Source organism: Petaurus breviceps, unplaced genomic scaffold (assembly GCF_028583685.1).
Source record: "Petaurus breviceps papuanus isolate PSGF00001 unplaced genomic scaffold, PetGlider_PUasm1.0 79, whole genome shotgun sequence".
In the NCBI taxonomy this organism is placed as follows: domain Eukaryota; kingdom Metazoa; phylum Chordata; class Mammalia; order Diprotodontia; family Petauridae; genus Petaurus; species Petaurus breviceps.
In genome coordinates this window covers 18,875,734-18,888,149 of record NW_027186523.1, presented here as the reverse complement: position 1 = coordinate 18,888,149, position 12,416 = coordinate 18,875,734, and the positions used below count along the sequence as shown (strand labels likewise).

Below are 12,416 nucleotides of genomic sequence, written 5' to 3'. Positions count from 1 at the left end.
GGATGGATGGATGGATGGATGGATGGATGGATGGATGGATGGATGGATGGATGGACAGAGAGATAGATAGATGGAAAGATATAGATACATACATAGATATACAGAAAGATAGAGACACACACACAAGAAACATGGAATTTTAGCATTAAAAAAGCCTTAGAGATTCAGTCTAATAACCTTCTTCCTTTTATAGATGAGGAAAGTTTGAGTGCCTCATCTGAAAGCCTACTGGGCTAAGACTAGAACCCAATTGGCAGTCCATTGCTCTTGTAAAAGAAAAATAACATTAATAATAAATAGATAAACATGAGAAGCCTCTGGACTTAAATTAATGGGGAAGCTCTTTATATAATCATGGTGAGGGAAGCAGAATTAGAAAATGCCTTTAGGGAAGTGGGGAGCAATTAGCGTCATGAGCCCATTCTTCATACTTAGCATTTAGTGAAGCTCTAGAAAATAAACACATTCTTTTACAAATTGCTTTTTTTTCCCTATTTGTTGCCCTTTCTGCTCAGAGTGAACCCAGGGGCTCTAGGAGAAGCAAGGAGCTGATACCTGCCTTGTAACATATGACAATACAGAGTGACATAAATACCTGGGGACTGAAATCACACCTTGGCCAGGCTTGCTGAGATTGCATCTCATCGTGACAACGGCCACTCGCCCATTGTTGCAGGATGCTGTCACCGTGGAGGACCTAATGTGAAGTCAGATGAGAAGTAATCAAACAGATACTAATCAAAAAGGCACACACTATTGCTGACCATCGCACACCTGCCGACCAGACCCTTTGAGACACTGCAAAACCCCATTCACTCAGCTTTTCCCTAATTTGAAATTTGTGATTATTACAGGAGTTAGGTTGAAGGTTACTTTAAAACTATCTATGGCAGAGAAAATTACTGTGCAAATTATTCTTTGAAACAAGATTTCAATCAGTGGGGATACTTTCCTGCTTAAAAGAAAAGGCTACTTTCCGGCACTTTACAAGTGTTCACCAGACACATGCTTTATTGTGTTAATTATAAAAGTCTTACATATTTATTAAAGCAGAGTTTCTGCTATGCAATATTACTGTTTCAGTCTTATCAGACTCTTTGTGACCCCATTTGGGGTTTTCTTGGCAAAGTTAGTGGAGCGCTTTGCCATTTCCCTTTCCAATTCATTTTACAGATGAGGATACTGAGGCAAACAGCGTTAAGTGACTTGCCCAGGGTCACACAGCTAGTGTCTGAGACTGGATTTGAACTTAGGTCCTCCTGATGCTAGGTTGGCACTTTATCCACTGTACCACCTTGCTGCCCAATACTACACTTAGCCAAGTTTATAATATTGTATGTTTTCAAAAGTAATAAAGTTATCAGTCTTCTAAATAAAGGATTATTCAGAATTTTTACTAGTTCATTCCTTCATTCAACAAATATTCAAATATTTCAAGCAGCAAATATAGGTTGTCCTGAAAGTCTTGGCACAATTTTAAACTATTAAAGACTGCATTCTGAGTTTTGGGACAGCTTATATGGGCAATGAACCATGGGAGACATAATGATGTATAAGAAATAGTCTCTGCCTTCCTGTCTTATTTACAGTCTTGTTGAAAAAGTAAAACTCATACCCAAATAAGCAAACATTAAGTATAACATCAATTGTTCTAGCCCAATAGTGTCAAATTCAAATAGGAAGTAAATCCCTGCAGACTGCATAACTTAAAAAACTACAAATTAACATTATATATGTTATATTGTATTTTTGTTTTGTTAAACATTTCCCAATTATATTTTAAACTGGTTTAATATTATGTGCAGGTGTGTCTAAGTATGATACCTCTGTAAATCTAGACCATAAATTTTATAGGACTTCAAAGGAAGGGACACTTCCAAATATGGTGACTCCCTAGGGAATGTTTCCAAGAGCTTCTGATATCAAACTTTCTGACCAAACCTATTCTCTACAATGGCCACCATACTCAGAACATACTTCAAAAGCAAAAGATAACCCTGACTCAAAGTACCTTTGCCTGATTAGACTTCTGAAAGACTAAATGACCAAAGAAGGATTAGTCTCCACTTACTTGTAAAAGAAATGTACATCCGGTATTTGCCTTAATGGAGCTGGGAACATATCTTCCTTTACATTGATGTTGTACAATGTGTTTTCAACAGTTACCCCTAAATCATTTTTAAAAAGAAGAAATAAGGCATTGGATTTTTTTAAAAGATGAGATTTATTGTGTCTATACATTTGAATAGTATCTAGTCTCCTTAGTCTTCCCAACTAAGGAAGACTAGATGCTATTCAAACACTGCCTTATATACTTAACTATGTGGATGAGTCACATCCACATGAGTCACATGCCTCTTAGCCTATTTCCTCATCTGTAAAATGGGTATAATGGTAGCATCTACCTCACAGGGTTGTTGTATCAAATAAGTAAAAAGCACTTTGTAAACCTTAAAGCTATATATAAATGCTAATTATTATTATTTTTAGCATTAGAGGATCATGGCTCTAGAGATGGAAGGGACATCAAAGGTCATCTACTCTAACCTCTTCATTTTACAGATGAGAAAACTGAGATGTAAGGTGATTGAGTGATTTGCCTAAAGTCACACAAGTAGTAACCATTAGAGATAAGCTCTCATGACTGTGGCATTCCACTAACTTCTTAAAAAAGAAGCAATACTCAGGCAAGGACAAAAAAATAATCAAGTCCTATAGAGCAAGAGAAAGAGCCTGAGCTGTTGCAGTCCAATGATTCCATCTATTGAGACTGGCCACTGTACAATTCAGTGCTCAGAGCATCAAAGATCTAGAGTTAGAGCAAATTTTAGAGGCCATTTAGTCCAAGCTCCTCATTTTGTAGAAGAAACCAAGGTTCATAAAGGTGAACTAATTCCAAATTAACACTTCACAGAAATGGGATTTGAACTCAGGTCCTATAATTTCAAGTTGAGCACCCTTTGGTGAAAACCAGTCTAATTGCTATGGGATGATGATTTCTAGATGCCATTGCAAGACTGATCTGAACTGAGCTTGTTGTTCAGTCATTTCAGTGTCTGACTCTCATGACTCCATTTGGGGTTTTCTTGGCAAAGATAGTGGAGTGGTTTGCCAGCTTCATTCTTCTCCAGCTCATTTTGCAGATGAGGAAACTGAGGCAAACAGGGTTAAGTGACTTGCCCAAGTCACACAGCTAGTGTCTGAGGTCAATTTTTTTATTTTTAATTTTTATATTTATGTAATTTATGGAATAAAATAAGCATTTCCATGACACAGTATAATAAAAAAAGAAGATTTTGAGCTCAGATCTTCCTGATTCCAGACCCAGGGTTCTATCCAAGTATATCACCAAGCTCTTTCCTTAGCTTATTTTTATAATTACTCTTTTTTTTCTGACTACTTTTCACAATGTCAGCAGCCTTTAGAGAAAAGGGAAAATTTCTTTCTGAAAAATGAAAAAGGCATCAATAAAATATCAGCTGAGCTTGGAGAGCTCTCAGAGACCCTCAGGGCATTTGTTTCTCAAGAAACCTCAGGGCCAGGTGGATACAAGGTTTATATGCATGCGAATAAAGGGTATATATTATCAAATGCACAGAAAAGGCATCAAGTGCCAACTAGGAAAATGACAGATTCAGAAGGACTGGGAGCCCTAGCTTCAAAGTCTGAACAGTAAGAAATTTCAGCCCTCAAGACACTAAGGTCAAAGGAGCAGACGTGAGACTGTAATTGATACTGCTTCTGAAATGTATGGTTATGCACAATTCAACCATAGGGAAAGTAGTCTGGTGCCTGATTTTCCCTTATCCTTCCTTAATGACTCTTTTTCATATATTCACTACAGGGCTGGAGCATAGGTGAAAACCACATCAATCAGTTTTGCTATTTGTGAACAATATAAAAGGAAATATCCCTCCCTCCGCCCCCCCCCCCAAAAAAATCATGGTTAAAATAATGGACTGACGTTACCTGTGAATTTGAATTATTCATGTTACTCTTATCCCATTATACAACATATAACTGAGAGTTGGCAGTGCTATTATTTTGAGATTATGTACACACACATTCACAAGTACTCCATTATAGATTTAATTATATAACCCGTACATTTATATATACATATTTTCCCTACCCAGAAAACACTTTTTTCCCTAACAGGTTTGCTGGTACTATGAATTTGAAAATCTTCCAAATATTTTCTTTGAAATTACTTTAGATGCCAAAGAAATGGAAAGACAATTATCATTTTATAGATCATATGGTGACCTATACAGTGTAAAATTAAAAACCAAGCTATGTTTAATTATATTGCCACATCACTGAATTCAAAATAAGTGAAATGTGTTTGCTCACTGCTTAAAATCTGGTGATGGAGAAGGATTCAAGAGAAACATGTTGTAATAAAGTTAAGGAGTCAGGGTATCCAACTTTATTGAGATTTGCATACCTCTTTTCTGTTTCAACCTTAAGGCTGAAACATCAGTACCAATAAATGAAAGACTTCTGAAAAACTTCTCAGCTGAGATTAATTATTTGCCAGGATGCATACGGCACATATTGGTTGACAAAAAAAATAGCAGTGTGAATCTCAAAAACATTACAATGAAAGCCCATTGACAAGCAATGCTTGTGATCATTGGGTTCATTGCTCATTTGTAGCATTGCCCCTAACTAACTTCTGTAATACTGCTTTCCTAATTTTGAATTTTCATGGAACCAAACACACACATATATATACACCCTACCTAAAAATATATCTGCAAGGCTGATAGACTGGGAAGACAAAGCTGTTCGGAAGCCCTTGCTTTCAGATGGAATTATAGTTGACTGGCATATAAATGCTCCTACAAAATTGGTGTAATCTTCTGATTCAGCTACCATTTCCTTTACGGTGATATCTGTTATGTTGTTAGTACAAATTGCCATCTTCTTCCCCTGAGAAAATAAAGTGAGAAAACATAGGCTTCAATGGAGGAGAAATGAAAAACTACATTTCAAATTCACTCACCTTTTTCCCTCTACATTTTCTGTGGCCAGGAAAGCATAATGGTGTAATACAAGACCCCACTGATATAGCCATCACCAGCAAAAGTCCTGCTGAACAAAGGCTATCACCAGAGAAATAGTGATTGTCAGTGACTTCAAAAACACACAGTTTAAAAACAATGCATATAAAAGGAGAATCAAGCTTCAGAAGGCTGCGGGGGAACAAAGTGAATAGATTTCATCCTTCTCCTCAATCTTAGCCTGAGTTTAACATAAAAACAATTTGTCAAACTGAAGAAGGAAAAGAGTAAAACCAAATTACAACCAGTCACTCAAAGGTTTCCAAAAAAATATTGACTTCTAAAAGAGCTGAATTCTAAGCAGTTGGTCATTTCATTACCATGTATTCTTCCAACCTCATGCTATCAAAAATATTCATTCACTTGCTTTCAGATACAGTTATGATGTTTGCCTATTCAATTAAACGTAGTAAATGTCTTAAAACTGTCTTACCCTTATTCCATACCCTTTACCCCCCAAAAACCCTTAGCAAAAACACTCATCAGAAATATTCTAGTAACCAAAACAAGGGTCTTTAAAAGACAATGATAAAATATACTGAGAAATCCTACAGAAGATTAACTCTGCTCCAGGGTTCCAAGCAAGAAATGTAAAAGTCAAGCATGAGTATTTTTTAGCATTCTCATGTACAGAGCTTACTTGCATCTAATTCATTTCAACAAATACCTATTAATCATTATTACTTCTTAGGCTCTTCGGTGAGGATGCTGTCACAAGTGAAAAACCCCAGGCAATGGAGTTTCTGGGTAATAAATATTCAATTTATTCATTAGGGTAGCTAATAATCAATAAATTATCAGTCAGTGGTTTCTTTCAGTAAGCAAAGACAAAAAAACATGGAGAACCTAAATGTCTTAAATATTTTTTGAAAGGGAATGGCCCAGCCAAGTAAAAATCAACCCTGATTGGTGGACATTAATGAGAAAGTGGGCTAGAAGTCTTCAGCTCCTGCTGCTGAAAATATAGCTTTATCATGAGACTCGGCCACCTCCAGCAACCTGGACAGGGGAATCCATCTCCATCCAGATCACTCTGGTTGATTTCCTCCTTCATAAGCTGGGTCACCCTAATTCTAATGGAGGGGTACAAGGACAAGGACTCATCCCCCCAGACCTAGACTAGATTCTGTTTAAACAAAAGTTAGATTTTCTAGTTGGATGGGATCCTGCCATCTGATTGAAGAGCATTTCTTGAGGGCTAGAACAATCTCATCAATCAGCCATGTCCTTCAAAGTCTCATTGTTTACAGGGGCTGAACCTTAAGTGAAGAAACAGAGAGAAAAACCTGGGTCCCAAATTGGTAATTGATTACAAAATGATTTCTTTCAATTGATTACAAAATGATTTCTCTCAATAAGAAAGAAAAAAATGAAAGAATTCCTGAACTCAAGGTATTTACATTCTGTAGGGAACAAATATATATTCAGAAAAGAAATACTAAGAAATTTGAGGTGGGAGAGAACACTAGTAAATAGGGAATTCTAATCTTAACATGGGAGATGGTTCCTAGGCTGAACCTTGAAGGAAAATGAGAATTCCAAGAGGCAGAGGTGATAAGGAAGAAATGCATTCTAGGTACAGAGAAGAGGCAGCCCATGCAAAAAGTATAGCGGTACCAGATGGTATGTTAAGCTTGGCGATTAGCAAGTAGGCTAGTTTGGCTGGAATAATACAGAGTCGGTGAAGAGGAGCAATAAAAAATAAGTCTGGAACAGCAGGTGGAACCAGATTGCAGAGGGCTTAAAATAATACCAAGCTAAAGAATGTGTATTTTATCCTGCAGGCAATGGGGAAAAGGGAAAGAAACTGGAATCTCCATCATATTTATAATATCTAGCATTTATATAGCACTTTAAGGTTTCCAAAGTACTTTAAAAATGTTATCTCATTTGATCCTCACAAAAATCCCATGAGGCAAATGGTATTATTATCTCTAATTTACAGAGGAGGAAACTGAGACTGAGAAAGGTTATGTGTGCACCTTTAACATTCTATCTCATAGCATATGATTGATGTACAAATTGTATTCTCCCTATTGGATTATAAACTCCCTGAAGGAAAGAAATGTTCCATTTTTCATTTTTCTCTCCCTAGTGACTTAATCTAGGACTTCTCAAACTATAGGTTGCAACCCCATATGGGTTGCTTAAAAAATTTAGCAACAGTAAAAGGTTTCTGAAAGCATAATGGCCAAAAATTAATTAAAAATCAAATGTGTAATGAATCCAAGGTATTTCTGCAAGTATTTGGCCATGTTGCATCACACAACTTCACTGTAGCCTTGGTTCTAAACACAAAGCATAGGTCATGCAATGGTGAAAAGGGGTCATGAATGGAAAAAGTTTAAGAAGCCTTGACTTATACAATATATGCTTCATCAATATTTGTTGAAAGAAAGAATTAATGAATGACATAGTTCCAGGGTTCTCATTCTACCTTGGCTCTTCCCAATCCTAATACTGTCCTACCTTTACTAATTTATTTCACGGTACTTTCCTGCACAGAGAGTGTGTTCTAACCAAACTAAACTAATGGCTGTCTCCTGTACGTATCCTGCTTCCATGCTTTTGTGTACACTGATTTTTATGCCTAGAATGTGCCTCTTATAACTCAATACTGGCCCCTTCCATTTTCAGCTTTCAAGTCCTAATTATCCTCTAAGTGACTGTAGCAGCAAGTGCCTTACCATACCCAGGATGACTGCTAGCACAGGGTGTTTGATCTGCTTTTCTAAAGGAAAGCAACTCAAAAAGGGTTAATAATCTTACTTTGATCAAACATATATATAATTCACTTAGTTTAGGTGGAAAAGTCAGCACCCTGAACTTCAGAAAATACAAACAGAAATTACAAATGGACAAAAAATGCGGACAGAGAAAATAACACAATTAAAAAGACAGTTTCTAGCTGTCTGACCATCACATACATACATACATAGTTACTACAGTGAGAAGCACCAACATCTGGCTTTTCAAAGCTGGGGGGCTCAACAGCTTCCCAGAGTCTCATCTGGCCAATCACATAACTCTTCCCAAAAGTGAGCTCCAAAGCAAAACCTCACCTCAAAGATACACACACACACACACACACACACACACACACACACACACTTCTTCAAGGTCAGAAGACATCACAACCTTACTTTACCTAATTAAAAAATAACAAAAGGTGTAAGCCTTCCTGAAAAACAAGCCTCCCCTAAGCAAGTTTCTCTTGTTGGGCTCCAAGAGAGGCCAATTAAGAGGCAGGGAAGATCTTCAAATTCCCTTACCATTACAGTGACCCAGTTCAAATGCTCCCTCTTCAGTGAGGTCTTTCCCAATTCTGCAAAGGAATTACCAGTGATCTCGGAGTTGCCAAATCCAATGGCCTTTTCTCAATCCTCATTCTCCTTAACCTCTCAGCAGCAGTTGACACAGTTGATCACTTTTTCCTCCTTGATATTTGCTTCTTTCTAGGTTTTCAGCTTACCACCTTCTCCAAGTTCTCTTCCTACTTATATGACTTTTCCATTTCAATCTCCTTTGTGGAATTCTCTTCCAGATCACATCCTATAACCATAGGTATCCCTCAGGATTCTTTCCTAGGCCTTCTTCTCTTCTCCACTACAAAACGTCACTTGGTGATTTAATTCTGATAATTCTAAATGCTGATAATTCTAAAATCTACTTAAACTGCCCCAACTTCTTTTTCTCACTTCTAATCTTGCATCTCCAACTGCCTTTCAGAAATCTCAAACTGGATGTCTAATAGAAATCAAACTAAATATGTCCCAAACAGAACTCATTCTCTTTCCCTGTAAGCCCTCACCACTTCCCATCTTTGCAGCACCAAACTTCTAATCTCTCAGACTAACAACCTAGGAGTTGTCCTCAATTCCTAACTATTTCTCACCAAATACAAGCTATTTCCAAGGCCTGTTGATTTAACTTCTGCAACATTTCTTGTATATGCCCCCTTCTTTCCTCTGACACTACCACCACTATGGTATAGGCCCTCATCCTGGATTACTGCAATAGCCTCCGGGGAGTCCGCCTCATTTCTATTCCATTCCCCATTCAACCCCCAAACTGATTTTACTAATGCTCAACCATGTCACTATCCTACTCAATAAATGCCAATGGCTCCCTGTCATTTCCAGGATCAAATACAAAATACTCTATTTGGCATTTAAAGGCCTTTATAGCCTAGCCCTCACCTACCTTTGCAGTCTTCCCACACCTTGCTCCCTACCACATACTTTTCAAGCCATTGCATTTGAAGTCTCCTGGTTGTTCCATGAATAAGACAATCCATCTCTCAGACCAGGTCATTTTCTCTAGTTATCCCCCAGGTCTGGAATGCTCTCCCTCCTCATTTTTACCTGCTGACTTCCCTGGCTTCCTTTAAGTCCCAACTAAAATCCTGTTTTTTTTACATGAAACTTCTCCCAACCTCTCTTAATTCTAGTGCTTTCATCCTATTCATTATTTCCTATTTATTCTGTAGATGGCTTGAGATATGTGTGTGTGGATATGTCTCTGTGTGTGTGTGTGTGTGTGTATATATATATATATACACATATACATATATACATATAACTATGTATATATGCATATTTATTTGCATCTTGTCTCCTCCATTAGATCATAAATTCCTTGAAGGCAGGGACTTCCTTTTACCTTTCTCTGTATCCCTAGTGCTTAGCACAGTAATTGGCACATAGAAGACATTTAATAAATGCTTATTGATTGATTTAATTCCCTGACTTCCTTCAAGTTCCAGCTTAAATCCCAATTTCTAGAGGGACTGTCTTTTACCTTTCTTTGTAGTCCTAGTGCTGCTGCCTAGAACAGCACCTAACACATACTAGGTACTTAATAAATGTTTACTGATTGACTGGAAGATAAGAAACTTAAGTTAAGAGGTTAATAGTATTGCCCAAGGTCACTAGTAAGTGGCAGAAGTAGAATTCAAGCTCAAGTCCAAGGACTCCAAATCCATCATATGCTACATCTAACTTTGTATTTCACTAATATTCCAGATCAGTAAACTGAAGCCTCGAGAAACGGAGTCATAAAGGGAAGAAGAGAGGAGAATAAGAACTTATATCATGCCTACTATATGCCAGGCACCATACTAAGTGCTTTTTACAAATATTAACTCATTTGATCTCCATGACAGTCTTGCAAGATAGATGCTATTATTATCTCCATCTTACAGTTGAGTAAAGTTAGGGAAACAGAGTTAAGTGACTCACCAGGGGTCACACAGCTAAACCATGTCTGAGGCTGGATCTGAACTCACTCCAGGCCTAGATGACACCACTAACTGTCTCTGCTGACAGAGATAATCAGAGGCAGATCTAGGAGTCAGTACTAAGGCCTCTAGGCCAATCTAGGAAGTTTTATATGAACTGAAAGAAAGTGAAGTGAGAAGAACCAGGAGAACATTATATATAGTAACAATAATATTGTAACAACGATCAACTGTGAAAGACTTAGCTGCTCTGATTGAAGACGATGACCCAAGACAATTTGAAAGAACCCATGATGAAAAATGCTGTCCACCTCCAGAGAAAAAACTGATGAACTCTGAGTGCAGACTGAAGCATACTTTTTCCCACTTCCTTTATTTTCTCATTTGTGTGCATGTATGTGTTTTCCTTCTCCACATGGCTAGTGTAGAAATACATTTTGCAAGATTTTACACATAAAATCAATATTATTGCTTGCCTTCTTAAGGGGTGGGGGGAGGAATGGGAATGAGGGAAAGAATTTAAATCTTGAAATATTTTTAAATGAGTTTAAAAATTGTAAATGTAATTGGAAAATATTGACAAAAGAAATAAAAATATATTTTAAAAAAATAAATAAAATGCAAGTAACACCCTGCATACACAAAATTAGAATATGACACTGTAGCCTACATTTTAAAGTCTATTTTAGATGATGACCCCCCCCCTCAGGTGTCACAGCTTAAGTTTTACCTTCTTTATATAAGATTCAACGTAGCATCACTGTGCAGCTAATAATACTGGCCAAAGACAAGCAGAAGCATGAGTATGAATGATAGAAGAAATAAGGACAAGAATGCCCTTTGACCCAGCAATATCACTTCTAGGGCTGTATCTCAAAGAGATTAAATGAACTGGAAAAGTACCTACATGCACAAAAATATTCATAGTAGCTCTTGGTGTGGTGGCAAAGAAATTGAAATTGAGGGCATACCCATCAATCGGGGAATGACTGACAAGTTGTGGTATATGAATGTAACGGAATACTATTGTGCTATAAGAAATGAGGAGCAGGCAGACTTCAGAAAAACCTGGAAAGACTTATATGAACTGATGCTGAGTGAGGGCATGTAATGGCAAGCAAAGTAATGCTTTGCTGCTTATTTCAGCTATTCAAGTGCTTTTGAGCCTTGCCTTTGATTATATCAAGTCTTTGTTGGAAACAGTATATTTCGTGTTAACTTTAATAGGCCTAAGGGAGTTTGGACACCTTCCCTCCTCTTAACAGGCCTAATATCATCACATGGAGCCCATGGTGGAAGGAGCTTGCCAAAACAGTGGAAGAAGAAGAAGAAGAGCAGGGAAGAGCTCGAGCACAAACTGGGACCCAGCAGAACTGAGAGTGAGAATGCTTGTGATTTTGGCACTCTATAGCACTCTATCTGTTGGTCTGTCAGACAAAAGCAATCTGTTGCTTTTAGAGAGAAATCCTGAAAGGGGACTTTACTGATGTTATGGAAGCCCTGAAAAAGGACTTTACTGCTGATACAGAAGCCCAGAAAGAGGACTTTACTGCTGTTGACAAAAGTCCTGAGACTTCACTGTTGATTTGTATTTGATTTCTCAGACAGAAGTCTTGTCTGTTGAGCTGTGTTGTTTTGTCAGACAGAAAGTGAACTGAGATGATAGTGTTGGCAATGTGTGTAAATATTGTTGTAGCTCTGTTAAACTTTGTCTTCTGAGAAACAGAAACTTCAAAGAACGGTCCCCATAAGCTGATATATGAAATGGGAGTGGAGAGCTGCCTCCATGTGAATCCAGGTAAGAGTCAGGTGAATCCAGGCAAGAGCTGGGAGCAGTCAGCCCTTGGAAGAGGAGCCCCAGGGTTCGAGAGTCAGCCTTGACTTAAGATGAAAGAAGACTTTACTTGGGTACTCAGTACTGTCTGATGATATTGTAACTTACTGTGACTTAGGGGTGGTTGGTGTTTGTACTTTCTGCTACCCCTTAAGGATGATTGACTTAAGGATGATTAGAAGCCAGCCTCCAGTCAAGATGAAAGAAGACTCTAGGGGCAGCTGGTGGCACAGTGAATAGAGCACCAGCCCAGGAATCAGGAGGACCTGAATTCAAA

General features: G+C 37.8%; 1 protein-coding gene across 1 annotated transcript in view; it reads right to left on the bottom strand.

Moving 5' to 3' along the window:
- Positions 1-12,416, bottom strand: part of LOC138175863 (endosome/lysosome-associated apoptosis and autophagy regulator family member 2) — a 212,235-nt gene that overhangs the window by 26,506 nt on the left and 173,313 nt on the right. The window contains exons 16-18 of the mRNA XM_069106469.1: positions 4,746-4,935; positions 2,072-2,168; positions 596-697 (exon numbers count right to left, since the gene is read on the bottom strand). Of these exons, the coding sequence (XP_068962570.1) occupies positions 596-697; positions 2,072-2,168; positions 4,746-4,935 (389 nt within the window). The remainder of the gene's footprint in view (positions 1-595; positions 698-2,071; positions 2,169-4,745; positions 4,936-12,416) is intronic.